This window comes from Solea solea, chromosome 9, assembly GCF_958295425.1.
Source record: "Solea solea chromosome 9, fSolSol10.1, whole genome shotgun sequence".
Classification (NCBI taxonomy): domain Eukaryota; kingdom Metazoa; phylum Chordata; class Actinopteri; order Pleuronectiformes; family Soleidae; genus Solea; species Solea solea.
Genome location: NC_081142.1, coordinates 18,788,941 through 18,813,552, shown reverse-complemented (window position 1 = coordinate 18,813,552; position 24,612 = coordinate 18,788,941). Strand labels below are relative to the sequence as shown.

At 40.2% G+C, this 24,612-nt stretch overlaps 2 protein-coding genes across 13 annotated transcripts in view; both read right to left on the bottom strand.

The window, feature by feature from the left end:
• Positions 1 to 136: 136 nt before the first annotated feature.
• meltf (melanotransferrin) lies at positions 137 to 12,204 on the bottom strand. Its single transcript, XM_058638089.1, has 16 exons — positions 12,024 to 12,204; positions 11,217 to 11,371; positions 10,468 to 10,567; positions 9,475 to 9,660; positions 9,225 to 9,381; positions 8,307 to 8,374; positions 7,837 to 8,012; positions 6,660 to 6,831; positions 5,996 to 6,147; positions 5,266 to 5,362; positions 4,967 to 5,161; positions 4,569 to 4,722; positions 3,775 to 3,842; positions 3,499 to 3,686; positions 3,110 to 3,302; positions 137 to 2,773 (listed from the first exon to the last, which is right to left on the bottom strand). The coding sequence occupies exons 1-16, from the start codon at positions 12,070 to 12,072 to the stop codon at positions 2,706 to 2,708; spliced, it is 2,178 nt and encodes a 725-aa protein (XP_058494072.1). The 5' UTR covers positions 12,073 to 12,204; the 3' UTR covers positions 137 to 2,705.
• Positions 12,205 to 15,854: 3,650 nt separating this feature from the next.
• Positions 15,855 to 24,612, bottom strand: part of LOC131465413 (discs large homolog 1-like protein) — a 96,064-nt gene continuing 87,306 nt past the window's right edge. For 11 of the 12 annotated variants that reach the window (XM_058638076.1, XM_058638078.1, XM_058638079.1 and 8 more), the window contains 7 exons: positions 24,008 to 24,049; positions 23,564 to 23,614; positions 22,927 to 23,028; positions 21,916 to 22,088; positions 21,715 to 21,824; positions 20,673 to 20,764; positions 15,855 to 19,726 (listed from right to left, as the gene is read on the bottom strand). In XM_058638076.1, coding sequence (XP_058494059.1) covers positions 19,620 to 19,726; positions 20,673 to 20,764; positions 21,715 to 21,824; positions 21,916 to 22,088; positions 22,927 to 23,028; positions 23,564 to 23,614; positions 24,008 to 24,049 — 677 coding nt within the window. In that variant the 3' untranslated portion in view covers positions 15,855 to 19,619. The remainder of the gene's footprint in view (positions 19,727 to 20,672; positions 20,765 to 21,714; positions 21,825 to 21,915; positions 22,089 to 22,926; positions 23,029 to 23,563; positions 23,615 to 24,007; positions 24,050 to 24,612) is intronic. The other variant, XM_058638077.1, reaches the window with a different exon arrangement.

The window sequence follows — 24,612 nt, the reverse complement described above, 5'->3', positions numbered from 1 at the left end:
AGGACTTGACAGGGGATCATGTTGCCGATGCAAATGTTTGTAGCAACTGTTAAAGGCCCGTAATACAAGGTGAGAGACTGTGGAAAATGCACATTAACGCAATAAATACTGAAAAATACCAGCAAAACAACAGACCGACAATTGCAGCAAACAGCTTTATTTCATTTGTAAAAGCAGAGAAAAAAAAAAAAGCTTTGTGTAGCAATACTTATGCAGACACACTGGCCTGGCAACTAAATATTAGTTAGATGTGACATTTCACTTAGAAATAATTGTGCATCAGGAGGGAGAAGAGGGCATTAGTTTCTGACAACATGAGTCAGTACATATACACTGATATGGCACCTGAACTTCATATAAAAACAGCATATACACATAGCACAAAAATACACATAAAAAAAAAAATCTTAATCAACAATTTTAAAACCAGAAATGGTATCAAGTAGTAGGAAGTATAATAGTTTGAGTTAGTAAGAGACATTTCTGAAGTGAGTGGTTTGGGTTAAGAAACACATTATTTTGACTCAGAGACTAAAAGCTAATTACAATAACTGCATTTTGAACGGAATCAAATCTTTTCAAAAACTGTCTATGTTGATTTCAGGGTTGCAGGATGCAGTCGGTCTTCTAAAATTTGGAAGAGGAAGCATGAGGTAAAAGTATATATTCTGCACTCTTACTGCTGACAAAAACTAACTCACTACAAATCCACGGGATGTTCTCCCCAAACCAGTGAATTAGATCCTCACTTCATTTGCTTCTTAACGTATAACCTAAATCAAGAAGTAAAAGAAAAATGCTGTGGATGATTATAAGTACAAAACAATAATAAAGAGACAAGACTCCACTGCAGCCGACAAATGCTTATCTCTGGGATTTTAAAGCGTTTGGATCTCACTCATCTTCACAAAAAAAATCCCCAGCACAGCTCAGTGTGGAGGCAACACTAGTGCATATTCACTGATATGGCATTAGCTTATATCAAAAACACAGCCTGAACCAAGGACAGGTCTGTTAGTACTGGACACAGTAAGAAGGTCTGAGAACAGAAGAAGAAGAAGAAGAAGAAGAAGAAAAACAGCAGAACAACAGTCTGATTTCTTTACCCACATGAAACCTTTGTTGACCTGGGATCAGCAGCAGCTCAGAGTCTTTCAGGTATGGGGAGAAACAGCTTTAATGATGCAGTACTTCTCTTAAAATGTACCTCTTTTGTATTAAGGTGTATTTAAAATGTATATGTATGGAGTCGTTTGCAAGGCTCCACTGGGGACAAACTAGGTGGAGATTCATGTGAGGATGAAAGTCACACTGATTGCACTGATTGTGAAACAAGCTTTGGAGAAAGGAGGACACTGCCCACTTAAGCAATGTAACTGGTGGCAGCATACGCACTGATATGGCAGCTCACCTTCTGTAAACAAAGTGGCAGCAACACCGTCTCTCATCAAGCCTGGTTCACACTGTTCTCTAACTCTATTCTTCAGTTTCAACAGCAGCACAATTTAAATCCAACACGCCATCCTGTCTTATAGTATAGTACAGTATAGTATAATATAGTATAGTATAGTATAGTATCGTAACCAGATTGTAACTCGAGGTTCAAAACAGGATCAAGAAACAAAAAAATTGAGATAAAAAATTGTGCATTTAAACTCAAACAGGCTGTTTAAGAAGACTATAGCCTTAAAACGTCAAAAGCTATGCAAAAATCCGGCTTCCATGTCAGGCATTCGCACTGTCATGTCCCCCTGATGGCAAAGGCAAAAGGGCGTTCTGTCTTTGAACGTGGCAGGACTGTTGAGCTTCCCTTTCACAACGCACCATTGCTGCAGAGGTTGGACGCAGTAAGACAGTTGTTTTAAATGTCTTAAAAGATCCTGATGGTTACGGGACAAAAGAGGCAAGTGGCAGACCCCAAAAAAATGTCACCTGCACTGAGACGGAGGATGCGACGGGCCGTCCGTGAAGACGCAGGCCGTTCCTCGACCCAAATTAAAGCCATTACTGATGCTGACTGCAGCCCAATAACCATAAGACGGCATCTGCGACAGAAGGTCTTAAAAATCCTTCAGAGGAACAATGGAGCTTCAGGTTGTGCAGGGGCGTCAAATTGTGGCTGGTTACGTGGAGACGTTCACGTGCAGTTCACAATGCCCGCCTGACGAAGCACTTCTTCCAGCAGAATAACACCCCACTCTTTTTGGACCATCCTGCATGTTCCCCCTGATTTAAATCCCATTGAGAACATTTGGGGGATGGATGGCAAGGGACAATGGACATTCCCACCAGCCTCCTGAAAGCACTTGCGTCAAGCATGCCAAAACAAATGTTTGTGTTCACTACTGAGTCCTTTTTTTAGTTTCTTGCTCCTGTTTCTGCTTTTTTTATTTTGAAGCTCTATTTACAACCTGGTTACAATCCACCACCGCGAAATGTGAAAACTTGTACTGTACTTATATGATCAGTAAGACATAACGCCGAGGGGATTTAAAAAGCACGCTCAGGAGGACGTGGGTGTCCACAAGTGCAGCGTTGGTTCGATTAGTTGATTAGGCTTAGGAAGTCTCTACCTGAATGTGTGAGAAGTGGTTAAACGTGAGGAAACATGAAGAAGGAGACCCAAACAAGGACAGAAGAGAGACAGGAGAGGGTGAGGAAGAAAAAAAAAAAAGGAGAAGAGGCCTGTGTCACGCTTTGTGCCTTTAGATCCAGAGGTTGGTCAGCAGGAGGCTGAACAGGGTCGGCAGCAGCAGCCACAGAGATGACATCACTGCAGGAGGAGGAGGAGGTAAATATTAGAAGCATCTTTGATGATGATGATAATATTGTCCAGTCCTTTCATTCTAAAGACCTGTTTCCACCAAGTGGTACAGTTCGGTTACATAAAATGTCAGAACATGTTGATCAGTGTTTCCAAATCCTGGAAATAATGATGTTCTCAAATGTCTTTGTTTTGTCCACAAACAAACAAGTAATTCAGTTTAAATGATTTTTTTGTTATATGGAGAGAAAGAAAACAGTAAATATTCACATTTAAGAAGCTGAAAAATCTGTTATTCTGTAATTATTACTGGACTGAATGTGGTAGGAATGAGGTTTTATTTACCTGATCCCGATGAATTACACTCCATCGCCACCAGTGAGTCCATGTAGCCCTGTCCCAGCCACTCTTGGTAGGTCTTTCTATCACCGACACCAATGAGGCGAACAGTGGAGTCTTTGAAGACTAAATCTGTGCCGTTATAGCCTTTGGAGTCAAACATCCTGAAGTCAGGACTGGTGTCACTGCCAAAGTGTTTCTGCAGGGAAACAGTGAGGGAGAGATAATAAAGCTGATCACCTGACATTCCCCTCTTCTGAAAACAGCTGGAAATCTAAATTTTCTAAAGGACTGAACAACATTCGTGTAAACTGATAGTGCTGACTTAGATTATTGACCATTATTTATAATTTCCAGTAAGGTTTTCCTTTCCAGTTCCGTGCCAGCACTCTTACCTGTGCACTGTCCAGAAGTCCGTAGACAGCATGGATGTTGGTGTCTGGTCGTACCATTACGGCGTGGGAGGGGACTCTCGCCAAGTTACAGTCTCTGTACTGACTGACTTCAGCTTTACTGTTGTGAAGGCAGAGCAGCTGGAAGTCAGTGGAGTGGAGGTCCACTGCCCACGAGTCATCATTGTTCCCTGAACAAACAACACACCAAAGTCAAGGTGATGCTCTTCTTCTTCTGAAGCTTTAAGGTGACGCTAGAGATCCATAAAGATGTCTTACCGTCAGTGTTTTGGAAGACAGTGGAATGCTTCACAAAAGCCACATCTCCATCTCCCTTTGCCAGACACCTGGATGAAGAGAGACAGACACATGTTGCTTTTTCTAGAGACACAATGTACAGGACTTTGCCAAATGTATTTCTACAGCACATTTAAAAACAACACAGTTGACCATCGCATAAATACATAAAAATAGACATGATAGGAAATAATTGACTCCACAAAACCTTCCAATAACCTTCCAAAACCTTTCAATGTGTCTAGTTTTTAGCACTCGGATGAGTTTGTTCATTTCGGAAGCATGCAAATCCTGACTTGACGCCATGGTCTCAATTTACTTTTTTTTTGGGCTGTTACAAGTTCCCACCAAGTTTTGTGAAATTTGGTGCAACTTAATCTTGGCGTGCTCCATCCATGTAGAGCCCTGGTGCAATGCACAGGTCCGAGCCCAGACTCCATGCAAAGTTTCAAGTGGTTTTGTGCATGTTAACAACCACAAAAATAACCGCAAAGCCACGGAAAAATAATAATAATAATGATCTGAAGGAAAACAATACGTCCCTCACACAAATTTGTGCCAGGGGCCTTTTCGGCCCCAAGAAGTGATTGTTCTGCAGACCGCAGTGATTGCGATGGTGAATATGGGTGTAAAATAACACTGAGGTAAGATGGAGCAAGACCACTTAAGGCTTTGTAAGTTAAAAGCAGAATTTTAAGTCTTTATGTAAAGTCATAATGAGGACATGATTCACAGAAGACACAAGAAATGGTTCAGGATTTTCCAGTGCTTAGTACCTGAATGCACCATCGTATCCGTCATACAGGTCTTTCCCCTTCTCGCATTTGTTACTCCCCGAGGCGTCTCCCACACACACACTGCACAGGTTGCTGGGGAAACCAGGCTGATTGGCACCTGGTACGCAGCTCTGCTTGAAGAAACCTCCCACCGCTGAGCATCATGGGAGAATCAGGGCACACAAACTCAATTTGACTGTGTTAAACAACTTTTTTTCCACTAAGAACCAATCAATCTCTATCTCCAGCTTTTCCTCTGTGACACAGGGATATCTTTTTAGATTGATCCTAGACATTTCAACATGACTTCATCTTTAGCGGAGGAAAGTAAGCACCTGACTAATCAATAAAACAATATTTAGTTTAGTGTGAGTGCATTCAGGTTCACATTCACCAACCTTGAGGTATCTGACAGTGCTGAGGGCTGATCAGGCCTCTCTCTATCAGTGCGGCGACAGGGATGTTCCAGCCGGCCGTGCGACCGTATCCTGTGTGACAGGAGCGACGGCCGCGCAGGTCGTCGAGGTTACGGATGTCGCTGCTACTCTTTTTCACCACCGCAACTGCGTAGTATATGGAGCCATCGGTGTCGGCTGGAGAGGAAGAATGTGAGAGAGAGAGAGAGAGAAGCATGTTTGAAGCATGTTGACTTTGAATTCAGAACGTGTGACTGTGATGTTGCTGTTGTTGTTTTAACCTGTGTAGCTCTCGCCAGTAGCAGGGACCAAGCCATAGTCTTTGCCTGCTGTGTAGACGTAACCTCCATCCAGGGTGAAAGCATCAGCCTCGTTGTTCTATACACCGACATGAAATGGAAGAAGAGAGATTACTATCAAGAAACTGTTCCCTGTGAAACTAATCCTCCACATGAGGGTTGCTGGTGCCAATCCCAGCTGACATGAAGCAAAAGGTGTGGTTAAAAAACTGGACAGGTCTCCACAGAGTCACAGAGAGACAATGAGTGTCCAATTTGCCTAATTCACAAATCTGCATGTTTTTGTATTGTGGGAGGAAACTGGAGAACCCGGAGAAAACCCACACACACACACACGGGGAGAACATGCAGATTCCATGTAGAAACATGTTTGTTTTGTTTTTTTTAACACCAAACAGCACAAACATATTTATTTTAGATGCTGATTTTAAATGATGTTAATGTTTACTTTATTATATACTGTAGGCTAAAGTTAAAGCCCTTTTCTGTAGCTGCCCCTAAACTTTGAGACCATTGAACATTTTAAATCACTTTTAAAGACCTACTTCTTTTCATTGGCCCAACCCAGACACTTCAATCTAGATTTTACCATTTTACTATTTTATTATGTTATTATGTTTTTTTTTTTTTTATTGATTGTTGATGTACTGCTGTGCCTTTAACTCTGTAAAGCACTTTGGTCAACCGTGGTTGTTTTTAAATGTGCTCTCACCTTGACTCTGTCCATGCAGTCGGTCACAGAGTCACCGTAGATGCACCTGATGTTTGGTGTCAGACGCTTGTCGTTAAAGTGCCGAGCCATGTCGGCACACTTCTGCTGCTCACCACCGGACAACACGCACCACCGCAGATAATCTGGAATATCTGCAGGTGGAGATGGAAGATGAACACGACAAAGAACATATATCAGTTTACCAGCCTCTCTGGACAAACAGAGGTAATGTTTAAGCTCGGACTGAACAATGTGCTACAGTAAATGTAAATAGGCGTGAGGCGTATGGTTTGATAGCAATAATAATTATACGTACATGAAGAATTATGACCTCATTAGGGCTTGAACTACCGGTTATTTTCATAATCGATGAATCTGTCTATTATTTTACTCAATTAATCAAGTATTTGTTTGGTCCAGAAAAAGTTGTATGATGATAATCTTCTTGTTTTGTCAGTTTCAATGTTTGTTGTTACAATTATAAAAAAACAACCTCTAAAACCAAATAATTGATGACCAAATTAACTGATGATTAATTTAGCAATGGATTAATCGAATAATCGTTGCAGCCCTAGACCTCATGCTAACTAATCCTAATTTGGATAGAATTTACTACATTATTTTGCTCATAAATGGACAGATGGATGGATAGAAGGTGACTCACCTTCCTTTTTACAGTCCATGGCACTCAGAGCATTGTAGTAGTGGCGCCCCAGCCACTCCTTGGGGTCTCCACCTTCAGACTCCACCTTCAGAAACTGGGCGGCTGACTCGGAGAACAGCACAGTTCCTCCTCCGTACGACGTCGATGAAAACATGGCAAAGGTTGACTTTTCCTTAAGAGAGACCGACCACAAGACTCCATTAACACTCAGAGCTTCACTTCACTTAATCCGACAGCTTCATAATAAACTCATCAGTTCTGCTCCTGCTAGCTCATTACGGCAAATTTAATGCTATAAACAAGTTTACCTTGCGGATTTAATAGAGATATAATCCTGTTTTGAACTTGGATGAGTAAACATGACTGACAGGTTTGTTCTTTTGCAAGAACAGTGCAGATGTAACTGATCACATTAACGGAGGCTCTGTTCAGCTCACTCAGCCATCATTAACCCTCAGTGCTCACGCAGCACGGATCTGTGCCGCAGGTGCACCCATGGTAAATTGCCTAGGAACAATACACAACTCCTTATATGGACATCCTGCAGGTGTGTGTTTATAGGTCACATATGTGTGTTTTTTTTTCGTCTTTATCTTTAAGTTATGATTAATTTTACATCACATTTTTAGTAGTGATATAAAGTAGTAATAGTTGCGCAGAAGTAAAAAAATAGACCTCTTTTTGTTCATAAAAACCAGCCAAGCGAACTTTGAACTGTGACTTTTTCAGTATTTCACAAATCCAATCCGGTTTTAAACAATACGAATACTTTTTTCCTCAGGTGTGTTTATATAGTTGGTGAAAATGAAACAAATGTTTCATCAGATTGCCTAGATTGTGCTAAAAAAAAAGGATATAAGACTGCACATTGTTATAGCCTCTGTATGTACTGTATGTTTAAACATAGTAATGCAAAAAAACAACCAAAATGCTCTGTGTTCTAAGGGTTAATTTGATTGTTTACATCTTAAACGTATGTACACAAAGAGTTATCATTCTTGACAGACAGTTGATCATGTGGTGAGATTGTTCCAATACAATTTAAATGTTTAGAAGCTTTTCAAACCAGTCAAGAGCACTGCAACACACACATAACTCCAGCTCAGGTCCCAAATGACTATGAAAACCAGTTTAAGGGAGGTCGCTCCTGCAGAGTTTGTGTGAGTGTGTGACCCACCAGCCCCTCTGTCAGCATGTTGTACACCGCAGATGGATCGACGTCCTCGCCAACCACAACGCCACGCAAGGGGACGCGGACCAGATGGCACGTTTTCCACTGAGAGATCGGGAGTCTGGTGCCGTCACGACACAGCAGCTCATAGTCTGCTGACACCGCCAAGTCCTGGCCATGACCTAGGGGGGGGGATTATAACTGTTATGTGATAAATTCACAATCATATTGACAGCCAGGACTATTACAATATTACAATGTGAACAGTTGGTGGTTATAACGTGACGTTTTCTTGTTAACAAGCATATTTTGCATTATTACTGCATACTATTTTAAACTGTGTTATGTGATACGTTTGTAGGATGAAATGAAATAAAATGATGGCGTGAAAAAGGCCTTGTTATGACAGTACTCTCATTATAACGCCATCCTGTGATTCTATCGACACTTTAATACAATCCAAAGTAAGATTTAACCGTCAGTGTTCTCCGTCACAGTCGTGTGTTTGATGAAGGCCACATCTCCGGCGCCGTCGACCAGACACCTGCAGACAAGACAAAAACAAGAGAGGAGAAACCAGATTTAATGGAGCGAGCACTATCAATATCAAGATTCTTTGCTTCTTTCAAGATTGTGAATAAAATACACAAGAAAAGTGTCAGGAAAACCAATAAAATAAGAATCAGTAACATTAGAAAATGTACAATTAAGAACAGAGGGGGAAGTGTCACTGTGCTACTGAATTCTGTCAGTAATGGAACACAAATCATGGCGTAACCTGTTCCAGAAGTCATCCCATGTATCGTTAAAATATCTGCTAAAAAAGTTGCAGCGAGTCCGTTAATGACTTTAAAAGCAAAAAGTATCTTTACCAGAAAATTACTTTGGTAGAAGTTGAATTCACTTCTTATAAAAGTCTTAAAATATATGACATTTACTTCACTAAAGTATCAAAAGTAATTTTCTGATATAAAATGTAAAATGTATAAAATGTACAAATGTAAGTAAAAGTGATAGCTCAGTGGTAGGGTGAGTTGTCTTTCAATTAGGAGGTTGTGGGTTCAATTCCTGGCCCTGCTCGTCTATATGTGTCCTTGAGCAAGACACTTAACCCCATGTTGCAGCGTGTGAATGGGTGAAAACTGTAGTGTAAAGCAGCTCATTAAGACTAGAAAAGCTCTATATAATTACCAACTCTTCTTCTGATTTTATTTGCTAGTAACAAAGATAGTTAGAGGAAATTTAGTGGAGTAGAAGTAAAAGTTGCTAGAAATATAAATAACAAAGTAAAGTACTGATAGGTGAATTTTGTACTCAAGTACAGTAACGAAGTATTCGTACCTCGCTATATTACAACATTGGGTGTGATCATATACTGTGTGAACGTGCGTTACCTGAAAGCTCCCTCATAGCTGAAGTACAACTCCTTGCTGCTCATGTCACATTTGTTGTTTCCTGCGGTGTCTCCTTTGCACAGCGCACACAGAGACGCGGGGTCACCGGCCTCGTTCGCTCCGGGGATGCAGCTCGCATTGAAGAAATCTGCCACACCTTATCACAAACACACACATCCGGTCAGTGCCTCTCCCTGAATGTTCAGAACACGCACTGTGCATGTTGTGTGTACATGTACACGTGTCCTACCCTGTGGGATGTTGCAGCCCATCACGGACATGTAACCCTGGTCTATGAAGTATCCCAAAGGCATATTCCAGCCGGCTGTTCGGCCTTTGCCAGTGTGGCAGCTGTTTTTCCCTGCCAGATTCTTGATGTTGATGGCTGAGTTCTGTTTCTTCACCACTGCCACAGCATAGTACGAGGCACCCAAACCTGAGGCGACAGCAGCAGCAGACAGCAGTTGTTGACACACACACACACACATGCACATGACACTGGAAACACTAGCTTTTACAGGAACATGAAGAAAGACGTAGACCAAAGTGCAGCCAAGGTGCTGATTTGAAATGACCCACATGCTGCTCAGGGAAGATCACGGTGTGATAGTCATGAACTCACGACAATTATCAGACAAATGGAAATGCAGTTTGGTCTCATTCACTCTATGCTTGGATGGTTTTCTAAACTTCTGTTGGCGGTAGCAAAGCTTTGCCAGCAGCAGCAGTGTGAGGCAGCATTGGTGTAGCAAGAAGGACGAGTGCTGTTTAAATGGTGGTGAGAGAATGGCTGTGATTGGGGCGTGAGTCAGCCGGGTTAAAGCGTAAGACTACAGTGTCTGAGGCTCCATTTATTTGTTTTTATTTTTCCCGATAAAAGAGAGAGCTTTCCTCTCAGATGTAGGAGACTAAAATTGAACTTATCAAACATGATACGTCTGTAATTCATGTGATTTCTGCTCCCTGTCAAGGGGTCGCCACAGCGGATCATCCGCACATTTAATTTGGGACAAAACTACACCAGGTGCCATTCTTGATGCAACCCTCTCATGTGTCCAGGCTTGGGACTGGCACTAGGAGTACACAGGATGTGGCTCCCTGTAGCTGTGTCCAATTAACAATGAGTTAATAATGAATAACAATAATAAATGAAGTGTCTGAACCACTACTTTCAATCACATTACATGCAGCACCAACTTCATTTCCAGCCTGTAATTACTGTGTTTAATGTCTCTAATCTTACCATCAAGCTTTGATTCACTGGCGGCCATCTTGAAGGTGGCAGTCTTCCCCAGTTTGTAGATGTCAGTGCCAAACATGGACAAGGCATCAGCTTCTTTCCTCTGCAGAGACACAGGAAAGAAGATGGATAAGTTTTGAAAAAGAAAAACTTGAATGGATGAATTTCTTGTTAAAGATTCACAAATTATTTTGTACCTAACCATGAAGAAACACAAGGTGTTTATTTAGATTAAGGGGGAGAACCATATTTATCTAAACACACAATCAGGTTCATGCAGCAATACTTTTTTAAGGACTCTCACCGACTATCATTGATTTGGACAGTCTAACCAAAGTTCCTCAGAAATGAGGTTTGGCCTCATTAGGAACAAGTTCTGGTTCATGAAGACTACTGGTTCTGGCAGTGTTTATGCCAGAAAAGGTGGGATTTTAAAGACATGTGTCCAGAGTGTAAAAAATGTCAAATAAATGCTGACACTAACAATGTCTTTTAGTTTAATTCCTGGTGACCGGATCATAAACAGCCAGTTTACTCTGTGGGCTTTGATAACTGAATTACTTATTAAAAGGTTTATTGCAACTTTCCGTTATCTGATGCTTGATTGTGTGTTCTGCCACCCTTCAGTCTACTCTTTGCTTTGGAAAGAGTCCTCTGCTGATACCAGTTCTTACCTCGACCCACAATACAGGAGAAACTACAAGGATCAAAACTTTTTAATGAGGTCTAAGGACGTAGGTTTGAAATCTGACCTGCAGTTTCTGGACGCAGCCCTCCACTGTCGCTCCGTTGACACAGCTGAGAGACGGACGGATGGAGACGTGGGCGAAAGCCTCTGACATGGCTTGACATTTCCTCTGTTCTTGCTCTGAGATGGTGCACCATCTGATGGTGCTCTGTCCAAACACTGAGGGAGGGAGACAGGTTTGAATATTTTACATCAGGGTTTCCACACAAACGGAAACAAATCTTGAAAGTTGTCCTGTGATTTCTCTTTTGCAGGTAAATCCCAGGGGAATCATGGGTCATGGGACCCCATGACCTCCTATTTTCACTGTGCACTCTCTGTTTTAGTATGAAGTACTAGTCGAAAGGTAAATCTAAGCCATCACAACAAGAACAAAAAATTGTTATGACGTTTGTCACCTATTTTTCACCGTAAAAGACTGTACATGGAACAAGTTGAGAAGAAGACGTGAAACACTCGAGTGCATGTCTCAAGAGACCACGAGCACACATGGCTTTATAGAGGGGGCAATTAAAAATAGGCAAAAACTACTTAAAATAGTTGTCTATTGTGGGACAAGCAGTATTATATCGTGCGACATAATATTTAAAAAAATATAATTTTCAGTCTTAGTACCATGAATCGATCAACTCTTCTAATATTTTCACATTACATCTAATTTAAGTTTGTATGTTTTCTATGCTGCCTCTTTGCAAATTGAATTGTCGGCTTGTAGAACAAATATCATAATGTACATGAAAACAATATTCAAAAAAGTAAAAACACTGATTGTCTGCTTAACTTCATGGAATATTTATGTAATAAAACTTACCAGCTTGTACTATCAGCACCAGAGCTCCAACGGTCCTCCACATGGCCATGTCCTCTAACTTGCTCGGTTCCTCCGTTTGATGAAACGGTCGCCTTCTCCCTCTTCTTTTTATAACGACTCCAGTGTCAAAGTCCAACTTCTATCTTCAAGACTTCAAGACAAGGCTTAAAGTCCTCATGCAAAGTTCAGAGGAGGTTGCAGTTTTTACTGATTTACAACTCGGCCATGTACGACATGTCATTCAGGAATCATGAGACTCGCAGAGGACAGGTTCTGAAGTGTGCCTCCCTGGTGCCTACCTGGCCTGACACGTCTCTGCTGCTGCCGCCTGGTTGGCTGCAGGCCAGAGACCGGACACAGAGCTCTTTCACAGTCAGACCTCCCCCCTCTGCTTCATTTCCCCACTGTGGTGCTTTTCCACTGATGGGCAGTGAGACTCATGCCATGAAAGGGAGACCGTTGGTCACTGATTCCGTGCTCTGAGAGCTGAGACAAAGAGTCTGTTTACCTGCTTTCCTCCTCAATGTTGACAGAAATCTCAGAGGTTGAGTTTTACCTGAACAGGAAAAACAGCTATTTTCAAATAAACAGACTGCGAACTGAGTCATCTTTCATCAGTGCTGCGCCAAAAACCAATTCCCCCAGACTGACTATGTGGTTGTTAGAGTGAAGTGAGGTGAAGTAGGTGCTACGGGGTTCAGAGGACCAATGAGGTACAACCTGCTGATGATCTGGGTTTGAATTTGGACAATATAACAATAAGGCAATATAAGCTGCCTGTATAAATTACATTGTAGAACTATAAACATGCCCTAACTGATTCAGAAATCACCTGACACAACTGTTACATATCTGCTTCTGGTCTCATTCTTCTGTCTCTACATCGCATCGCTCTTTCACTTTCACCCCCCCATTTTTCCTTTCACCCCAACCTGCCCAGGCATTTTTGAGTCTGGTTCTGTCAGATATTTCTTCCTGATGTACACTGCCTTAAGATAAAGTATACTGTGATTTGGGTGCTATGCAATTCAATATTAAGATTAGTAGTAAAAGTGCACTTAAGATCCTGCTTATTTAAATAAAGATTAGTATTGTGTATAAGAGAAAACATTAGCCATCTTATGTGCCATTGTTCTATCTATATTTGTGGTAATCTACAAGTTTCCTGGTGTTAACATCCATCCTCAGTGATCTAAATGAATGTGGATAAATTCGGTATTGTTGTAAAAGTTCAGGTTCAAGCTGTAATGGCCTGTTAGCTACAAATAAATCCTGAATTAGCGTAAAAGAAAACAACCAAAAAACAATTATTAACTTACAAGAAGGAAGCCTCTTTGTGGGATTCTGTTTTCCCAGGCCACCTGAGACTAAAACGACCCGTATCACTATGCAAACATTGACTAGATTACTGTGAGTGTTGTCAGAACATGGAGCGATTTCTGACCAACGCATTTATCTGATGGCAGCTGTACAGTAAATGTACTTTGCTATGTCTCATCACTTCAAAAATGACATTGTATATTACTGTGTCTTTGTAGCTGTGATATGTTATGGTATAATTATTATTAAAGTGTATTGAAGATGAAGTACAGTAGAGCTGTTAACTGAATTGATGCTGCTAAAGGGTCTGGCAGCGTTTAAAAACTTTGTAGCAACACCGGCCAAATTGAAGCTTAAAAATGACCATGTTTAAATATCATTAAATATCTCTGCAAGCATATGGAGAAACACAGGAAGCCACCTTGTCATAAAACCTGACTAAGAATTCTTCCATGTCCTTACATAACAAAAAAAAAACATTTCCCTGAACCATAAAGCCCTCCATAGCCTTTTAAAGCAAAATATGTAGATAAGAAATACATGTCTGAATTGGTCTTGGTATAGAAACAATTACAAATGTAACTGAAATGTATTGAAATAACATTTTCCACAAGGTATTTGGTTTGTATTAAGATACAGTATAGATACTGCAACTCGTTTTAATGTGAAAAGCCCTGACGGTAAAACATTTACTCCCCTTTGCTGTCGTCACTGCTAAAAGAGAGAGTCACGCTGTGTTTATGCTGCTGTAACACTCACAGTGTGTGTGTGACAAGAGTGAGGTTTGGCGGGGAGGTGTCAGCCACACCGAGACGTCAGGACGGTGCTATTTTTCCCCGGCTGGTGTTTTTTTTGGTCACAGGAGTCACTGCCAAACATCTGCTGTCAGCAGCTGCAAATGTGGGGTTTCACTAAAAACATGAAGCTTGTGATGACAGGAGAGATTTAAAGATCATCTAACTGCCTGCCAACTTTATATCTGTGTTTACTGTCACAGCCTTTTACTGCAGGATATTACCAAGGATTACCGGATTATTGTGACCTAAACCCAAGGGCAGGTTCACGCAGTGTGAACTTTGAACTTTGTGTTATGACACAATGTTAACCACGCAGTGATTTCTAATTAAATCAAATAATTGTTATTGTTATATAAAATCGTACACTTTAGCCTGTTTTATTTAGCAAACACCTTCTTGTTTCTTCCCAAACGTTTCAGACTTTTTGGTAAAAAACTAATGAGTTGTTTTGTTTATTATTCAGCGCACATTTTGGCAAAATTCTACATTCATGAATCAATCAGGCTCAAAGAAATGACCCCAATTGTGAACATTTTCATTTCTAAACTTAAAGACTGTTGAGCATTTAAATCGTTTTTTTAAAAACCTACTTTTACTCCATCGTGTTTAACACAGGATGAGTTGGACTCCCATTGTTTGTTTGTTTGTTTGTTTTTGCCTCTTATGTGTCTTTACTGTGCTCTATATCGCTTTTAAATGATTTATGTTTTTATTTTGTTATTTGACGTCACTCTGTACAGGGCTTTTCTCAACCTCAGTTGTTTTTCAATGTGCTCTATAAAGAAACTTTGAGTTAACCAAATTATGGAGGAAGTGGGCTTGTCACCGCAGGGTCGGTTAAAATCCCACAACAGGGTCAAGGGCTGGGGAGCCCCTGAGCAAGGCACCCAAATCCCCATTGCTCCCCGGGCACATACAGACCGGTGCTGTCCACTGCGCCTCCGCCCGGCTTGTGTGTGTTCACTAATGGTGTGCAATAAGGATGGGGTTAAAAGCAGAGGTCAAATGTTTTCCCCTTTTTTTCTTTTCTGTTTTTCTAAATTGTTCAGTTGTTCATATTCATTAATTTTATGTTTTATTTTCATTTGTACATGCTTTGATCTTGAATAGCTTAACTAAGAGGATAAGTCATGCTGATATTTTACAGATATCAAGGTGGTATGAGATGGAATCAAATAAATAGTAACTAAAGATAGGGACGTTTATCATTTTATCAAACTTTGGAGTTGATGGTCCTTACCTATACTCTTTCTTTTGACGCTGCATAAACAGACCGAGGGTTCACACAGTGATGCAGTGGCTAGCATTGTTGCCTCACAGCAAGAAGGTTGCCGGTTCAGGTCCTGGTTCGACCGAAGGCCTCTCTGTGTGGAGTTTGCACGTTCTCCCTCTGTGTGTGCGAATTCTCTCTCTCTCCAGTTTCCTCACACAGTCCAGAAACATGCACAGACCCTCGTGTGGAGGATGCAGCCGTAAAACAACAAACGAGCGAATGAATAGACAAACTTGACACCTGAAGGTTTAGTGTGGAGACTTAACAAGGCAGCCACATCAGACAGACCATTACAAACCTGCAGCAAATGTGAAAGTAAAATATATTCAAATTTACAGTTACTATATTATATTCACATCTGTACACATTCCCGCTACCCACACTGGAAAAAGAAACAAAAATTATAATATCTATTTATGGGTCAAAAGATTTCAGTAGATGTCGATAAAGACCTTTATTTATTTATTTTCTGTACCAAAATAGGCAGTTAGAGCAGGGATTAAATATTATAATATGTTAGATATAGATCCATCTCTAGAATAGATTCTCTGCATCAGTGCTTTACTCTAACAGACAGTGGCTAACACACCAGCCAGAGTCACACAGAGAGCTCATCTTCTGTCAGGTGAGGACAAACACACCGCGCTCATCCACTTTGATTCATGAATATACTGTACATGGAAAGAAAAGGAGTTTAGCTGAACATTCTGTGAGGAGATATTAAAGCTTTTTTTTTTTCTTGTTTTTTTCTTTCAAAAACACATGTGCTCAAAACCATTTACTACTGGGGTGTAAAAGCTACGCTGCAGACAGAAGGGTCTCTCTCTGCATGCCTCTGGCCTCCAGTCAGCTTGGAGGAGTCGCCTCAGGGATCGAGGGTGGAGATGGGGGGGAAGTGGTCGGCTGACAAGGTCCATAACAGGGGCTGTGTCACCAAAAGCATCTCGGTAGCTCAAACGCAAAGATTATTGTGACATCATTTTCTTTTAGCTCCATTTTTGGGTTCCCATCAAATTCAGATGGGAACATCTGGCTCCTTATCTGCTAAAGGCTCTGCTATGTTCACCAGTAATAGTGTCTCTAACTGAACTGTGCACTGTATGTACAAGGTGAAACTCACTGCTGCAGATTCAGACGCTGATTCTCTGTAGGTTCACCGCCATGAGATGTGGCGACGTTATCGTGAACACATCTGTGAAGGTTCCCGGCCTTCCAGGTCATAGTCATCTACAGTACAGTAGTTAGCTGTAGGCAAGGCTCACCTATTGTGTTGACGTTGGATGGGGATGTTGGATCAGACACGGTGTCTCTCAGGTGACCTTTATGACCCTCATACATACCTCAGACTCAGGTGAAACTAACAACCTGAAACTGGGTCAGAGGTGAAAGACCTGGGTTGTTTCACATCGTGACTCTCTCGCCTTCAGAGGCTTAATATTAAGTCAGAAGCAAATAACCTTCTAGGACGAGAGGTGAGAGGTGTCCAGTTGCCTACAGTTAACTCCTGAACATGTTCGAACTTAAAAACTGCTCTAAGGAAGAAGCAGAGTCATCAGTTCAAAGGTTATTTTTGTGATCTCACATGTCTCCCCTCCTGCATGGAAATAAAAATGTCCACAGACTGTGTCAATGAATATATGTTAACATTAATTTCTATGAATATTTATGTTTAAATTCACTGCCGCTCCAGCCGTAAACTGCCATCCTCAGTTTAGTGTGGAACTAAAATAGCATATTTTAGGTTATTTCAATTATTTTGCACAACGTTTAAATTGGAGCATGAGAAATAAAACATCTGTAAATGGTGAAAATGATAAAGGAAAGTCATTTTCAAGCGACAGGACATTTGAAGGTGTGCAAAAGTGAGAGTGTGTGGAAATACTGACATTAGATTGTACTTTACTTCCATGCAAAAGTCTCCTCATTCTAGAAGTGTGGACATCAGAGGGATCACGAAAGCACCTTTGAAGATTCAGCCACTGTCGGGTAAAAGGTTTTCTGTAGGGGGGGCCGCCATCTGACCCAATCTCAAAGTAAATGAATTAGCATCGTAGTTGGCTCAAATAAAAACAGCATGAAGCGTTGTTACCTGCAGAGCTAAAACAGTAACCTGAGAGTAGCCGTGTTCAACAAACGTATGATGTGCAGCAAATGAGTAAAAATATATCCTCTCCAGATCTTTCATACCAGAATTCTACCGTAAATAAAAAAATAAAAACTAATTTATACCAGAAACACTGGGATGGTATCAGCAGTGTCAATCTAAGATGCTTTTAAGAAACCAGCCCTCATTAGTGCAACTACAGAACAGGGGGAGGGGACAGCTGATTATGATTGTGATGATAGTGATGAAGAACATGATACACTGGCAAATGCTCGACCGATGTCACACTGTGAGCGTGGAGACGTGAAGAGGAGTGAAGGCCTGAGAAAGGAGGGAAGAAGAGGAAAGAAGGAAGGAAGGAGGAAAGACAGGAAAAGCAGCCAAAGTCTGCTTCAGTGATAAAAGTTTTTGATAAATGAAGGATCTAGGCGTGTATTTACCAAACAGTTAAAGGTGTAATGTTAAACTTAAACATCTTGCCTACTTTGAACAAAATATGATTCAGCTGAAGCAATATCACATCACTTTTACTTTTAGCCTGTTATTGCATTTGATTTAAACATTTAATAGGATTTTACACTGCTTGTATTCTACTAATTTTCTCATTTACAAGGCAGGGGCACAACTACAAGAATCAATCCATTTCCACTCATCAGTTTTGGACATGAATTAAACTTATTATTTGTTTTTTTTTGTTGAAGAAAAACTATCAAAACTTCCTGCTCCAGTTTGGGGTTTCTTTTGTTTCCATCACAGCTAATTTCCCTTCCACGTTTTACATTTGTATTTAAAGTTATTATCATGTGCAAATGACTTAAATTTCTTACAGAATAGCAAGTTATTTTTATCAAACTGAACAACAATGCAAATGTAGTGTGAATAAGTGCTGCCTTAAAATGATTTTTGATAATACTCTGACTTGTGTTAAGGAAAATGTACCTTTTTCACTACACTAAGTTCCTGCACTAAGTAACTTGTTTTAAGAAAAGAGAGTCGAACTCCAGCAGCTACAGTTCAGCACAAATGCTACTGTTTTCTATCTGTTCCATGAAATTACTTTACTGAAATGATCATTTTGTGTTTGTTGCCTAAGGGATCGGAGCCGTTAGCTTCAAGGGTGATCAGATGATGCTGCTCAGCAAAAGTTAAACAGCCTTGTGTAAAGATGACCTCTGATACATAGATTAATGGGTCCTAATATTTACTGAAATTACTTTTTTTCACCCTTAAAAAATCTATAATTCTCAGAAAGATGATAAATATAGGCTCAGAGTTTCAGCTGGACCCTTCCACCATGATGATTCATTTCCAGCTTAACTTCTGATTGAGAATACTCATTAGATCTGATATATTTTTTGTTAACAAAACTTGTACTACAGTTTTAAGTCAATATCTTTGATTCCAAAATGTTGGGGGCGCACGTTTTCACCTCGTGTCTGCAGACAGCTTGAAGGGGAAAGGATGGAGCAAAGTAGGGAATGAGAAAATGAATGAATGAAAGGAAGAAAAAAGACGAGAAAGGGATAAGCGCTAAACAGGAGTGATGCCATGAGGACGGACAGACAAGAAAGGAGAACAACATCTTCTCCCGAAAACATGCTCTTAAAGCTACAGCGTGCAAAAGTCTGCGTCTCGGTGACAATATCATCATTACAAACCCATACATTAATGCATTACCCTTTCGTTAATATGAAAACAACGACAACAACAATAATAAGAACAACAATAATAATGAAATAAAATCACATCATGGTACATGTCGCCTTGATTTGAACCACCTCCTTAAACATTAAGGAACTGAGCCATAGGAAGATCCACCAATAGGCTGCTGGACAGACTTGAGCTCCTCCCCTCTTCAGGAAGCAGCTGTCCCAGCTCGTCCCAGCCTCATACAATTACATGTGCTTGTGTAAATGTGTGTGTGTGTGTGTGTGTGATCGTAGTGATGTGTGTGCAACAGACAGTGAGAGAGAGAGAGAGAGAGAGAGAGACAGAGAGTGAGAGGAAGCAGGCTGATAATAGAAAATCACAAAAGTAGGAAGTTTTGAAAGATAGATGTGTGTGTGTGTGTGTGTGTGAACGTGTCATATACATGTGTTTGTTCAAAGTCGTTCCTTGGTCGGTATCCAGATGTATGGACCTGACTGCTCCTCAATGATCTGCTTCACCTGCGAGTACACTTCCTCTAGAGAAGAGCCCTGGACTTTAGCTGCAGAGTGAGGAGATAAAGAGAGAGAGAGAGAAATCAATGTCCATCCAGTGTGTAAGAATTAGGGACATCTAACGGTGAAACTGCAGACTGTAACAAATGAGGACTCCTCTGTTCACACCTCCCCCTCTCAGCCACGTCAGTGAATAACGATGGCCTTCACATACCAGAGAGGACGTAGTTCCTTTTTCATTTGCGTAAAAGCTTCCACTTCAATGTGTAAAATGTGCACTTTGGCCGTTTGGTTCATTCGAGCTGCTGAAACAAAACATGGCGCCGCAAGATGGCAGCCTATGTAAAACAAGGCCCTCGCTTAAAGGCTTATTCTAAGGCTACGAAAACTTTAACATTTTTATTTTAAAGAAATAATACACGTATACAAACACACTTTTTTCATTTCTGTCCAATAAGTGTTACACACTGGGCCTTTAAATGAAAAGTAAACTGCAAAAGTTATCACCAGTACATTAATGTGCTTTACACACATGTTTAGTTGGAACTTTTAAATGGGAATGTTCAATGTGAAGCTTTTATTTCCATGTGACCTTGATTTTAAAAATATATAAAAATGAATAAAAATGTATACACATGTTAAATAAAATTAGACCAAATAAATGCACTAAGGCAGAGTTCACAGGACAGATTTTTTCATCCATATTAAATCTTACTAATGTGGTAGGCGGGTCTGTTTGCTGTATTAATGTCTGATATACAATAGCACAATACACATATTGGTGCAAAACATACTCCCTCATGTGGCTCAGAGGTGTACTGCTGATATAAATCTTAAAAAGCATGTAAAAAAAATACTACAAATTTATTTGGCAACCCAAAATCAACCTTCCACAACCTTCCTGTAGATCCTGACCCAGTCTCAGGATTAATGTGTATGTTGTTAAGTGGTAGTGGCTTATGAATAAACATATTACAGAATGCAGCAACTAACCAGTGAAGTACTCTGTGAACTCCTGCTCCAGTTTAACAGCTCTCTCGTAAGTCTTCCTTGCCTGCTCCTCAGTAAAACGTTTGTTCATCTCTCTGGAGGCACACACACACACACACACACACAGAAACATGAGCGTAACAAGTAATCACTGAAACTTAATATTAAGGTTATTCATTCATATAAACTCTCAAATTATTGTTAATTTCCCCGAGGGAACCTCCCAAAAGTATTAATAAAGTCGTCTGTCTGTCTGTCAAAAACCTCAGTGTGAAGTTCAGGAGTGGTCACATGAAAGGATTATTTTTTAACTTTTATTACAGTGAAACTGCACCAACACATATTGGGCCAATAAAAATGATTGTAGCACAAATCTGCCCATAATCTACGTGCATGACTGCTCTATATATTCAATATATCTCACAGCCATAGAGTTACATAAGAAATGCACGAAAAATGTGTCAAATAAGCCAAATCTTTGTTAAACTCAGATTGATCATAAACAATTTCTTCATTTTTTCAACTTCTCCCATTTCATTAATGATGGCATTAATATAAATGATTAACAGAAACTCCCAAATAATCCAAACGCTACTTAAAGGGGGTTTGATGTTTTTATGTATTTGGTTTATTCTAAAATATGGTTTTTACTTATATACATGGACATTTTTCTGTGGGTGACATCAGCAGGATGTTGTTCCATTGTTTAGATTATAAAGGGAGCTTAACAGTGACTCTTGACTCTGTTTCATCACGGCTTATTTTGACCATATTGGCAGACAGAATCCTGTTTAGTTGTCCAGGAATTACACAATATTAAGATTACATTATCTCTCATTCATATTGGTTTAAAGGCTGAGCTAGAAAGTGTATTTCCTAACACCGACCATGTGTTGTGGACAAAACGTTCCAGAGAGAACTGTGGAAAACTAATGGACCTTTAATGTAACTTGTTATGCCAACTCTTGATTCTCAGACTATGAACTGAATTTCAAAGAAGTCATATTTTATGCAGTCTTTTGAACACGTTACTCATGCTACTTACTGGATGTTGTCGACATTGAGCGGGCTAATGAAGACAGCTATGGGATAGAGTCCTGCCAACTGGAGACGCTTTATTGCATTCCCTGATACATCCAGTATACAATGTTTACCCTGGGAGAGAGACATAAAGTCAGAAAGAGACAAAATTAGACAACTCTTCCTCTTCGGTCTTCCACAAAATGGAAGTCCGTCAGTGTCTCACCTTGTCAGCGACCTCTCGTACAGACTGTATGCTGGTTCCATACAGGTGGTTGTTGTACTGTCCGGCCTCAATGAATTTATGTTCCTGAATCTCTCGCTCCATGAGCTCTCTGGAGGACATGAAGTGATAATCTCTGCCGTCCACCTCGTAGTCCCGTCGCGGCCGTGTTGTGTCTGAGGATCAGAGTTATTGGAGACATAAATATCACCACATCAGGTGCCTTCTTTGCTGTAGTTCTTGCTTTATACCGTTCCGGTACAAATCAACCAGGCTGAACTGGTACAACTAACAGTGCCACAGCCAGAAACGGTAAGTTTAAGAGTTTGAGGTGTCTGGATGTAGCAACAGTGCTTCTTCTTATCATAAGGTGTTGTTTTCTCAGCATAGCCACTCAAATTTGGAATGTTCATATTCTGAACACTGATATTTATCATCATCAAGGGAACGGCAAATATCTCACAAAAATTCTGACCATCACAAAACTGTTTATAAGCAAGTAAGTGCGACATTGTAACATATTACTCCCTGAATCGGAAAGAAATACAGGTATGAGAGCACCCTTAATATTGCATTTTTTTTAGACCAATCTTCAGTTTGAAAACATTAAAATGAAATTCTTGTTCTTGTATTGATTTATTTCAATAACAACTCCCTGTGAAACAAGTCATCTCTTCAGGCATAGCCTGAATATAATCTGAAGAGTAACAGCACAGATACTTATGGTAGATAAGCTTTCACTTTTGTTTTAAGTTAAGATTAAAGGAAGCTGAACATTAACTTTAAGTGAGTCTATACAATAAGCTGAAAAGTACAGTAAAGCAGAAAAGCCTGACACCATAATCGAAAGTGTCGGCGCTCAGAGAAACGTCGTAAAAATTAAATGATTTTATAGTTTTCTAAATGTGACTGAGGGTCAAGGATGACGTGCCTGAGACGTTTCTATGTAATTTCAGAGATCACGACTTGGATTTTATTTTATTTTATTATCACAAAGTTGAGAAAAAAACTCACGCGGGACACAGGAGCCAAACTTATCAGGAAACTCAGAGATGAGGTCATCGTTGATCCGATCTTTCATTGGTCCGAGCACGATGACTGGCCGTGTGTAATTCACTAACAAAGAGACAAAGAAACAAAGGAAGCACAGTTTTGTTGAGGGATCTGTAAAACTAGATTTGTTATACTTCATTAAACATGAGTAAAATGATTGTGTACCATGAAAGATGCAGCTAAGACTGATGAATTGACATTAACCTTCACTTCTTAGCTCTTTGACACTTTTTATAATATTTATCTTATTGTTTTTTGAGTTTACAGGCCCTTTCATGGTTTTACAATTTAGTGTTTTAAATCCTTCTCCTTTTTCAGAAACAAAACGCAACATAGATTACACACGTAGCTGTTAAAGATACACTTCTCAATAAGACTTTTTTCAATATCTAGCAGATTTTGTTGATTGATATTCTTCAATGTCTGCTTTATGTGTAAACTGGTATTTTTTTGCATTGTTTGCTGCTTTGTAACCACAGCGACTGCACAGTATAATGTATATTTAATGCGCATGTATAATTATTTATAGATTCTAGAAATAACTGTTTTTCATGTACAGTAAGATGAAACAAACTATGTCACTGACAAAACTACTGACCTTCTTGCTGCACGACAGGCTGGTAGGTAAGGAAGACCTCCTCCTGGCCAGCTAAGTGGACAAATAAAAATGTTGGACATGTTTAGAGGCACAGTTGGCGTGATTATTGATAATCGCACAAAACACCCTTGCCCTTTTTCTACTTTTGACTCCTTCAGCAGCGCTGGAAAATCAGGCTGGAGAAGCAGAGGAAGGTGACTGCATGCACAATACACACGAGCACATGAAAACACAGTAATCACGCACGACACGCAAAATACACATGTGCATGTACACATGATCCTTCCATGAGGTCAGAAAGAGAACACACGCACACACGCACACACACACACACACACCAGCAACGAGATATGTGTAAAGTTGCTGAGGTTTGAAACACAAAACACAAATATTGAGAGAGAGCGAAAGAGAGCGAGACAGAGACAGTGGAGGGGTGAGACTTACAGGAACTACTCTCACTATCGCTGGTGCCAGAGGTTACCAGCTCTGGAAGGACAAGACAAGTCAGAGTCAGCAACACACACACGCACAAACACACACACACGCATACATACATACATACATACATACATACAAAACAATATTCCATCCTTATCCAACATCGATGTCTCTGTTCAAGCTTGTGTAATTCAGGGCAGTGTGACGGTGAACCAGCCATCATTAAGCTGATTATTTACACCTGTGCTTTTCCTACTGTAATGCTGCCTTCACATGCTATTGGAAAGATGATACTTGAACTGCGAGTGCGTTAAGTTCAAGTGCTTTTGTTGTTGGAGCGGAATGAAAAGTGGCTGACACACGGTTCAACCTTTACCTGCTTCTTGGGTGCAACAATATTTGAATTGTTCATTCACCAGCTAGAGCATTAAGAAGAACCTTTGTACACAGGCTTCCTACAGCGTAAAGGCAAGTTGAATTCAAGACTTTTTAAATGCCACTTGAAGTGAAATTTAATACAAATTTTACAATAAACAAAAACAACAAAGTTGCCCAAAAACACATTAGTAAGGGACAACTTTGCCCAAGTGTTTATTTCAGCATAAAACATG

Bases quoted from the DNA above. Each gene is read 5' to 3' on its own strand.
- meltf (XM_058638089.1), bottom strand. From the start codon at position 12,072: ATGGCCATGTGGAGGACCGTTGGAGCTCTGGTGCTGATAGTACAAGCT. The intron at 8,013-8,306 runs GTTAAATCTTAC...CCCCCCCCCTAG, and splicing joins TGTGACGGAGAACACTGACG to GTCATGGCCAGGACTTGGCG. The intron at 3,687-3,774 runs GTAAGACATCTT...TTGTTTGTTCAG, and splicing joins TGTCTTCCAAAACACTGACG to GGAACAATGATGACTCGTGG.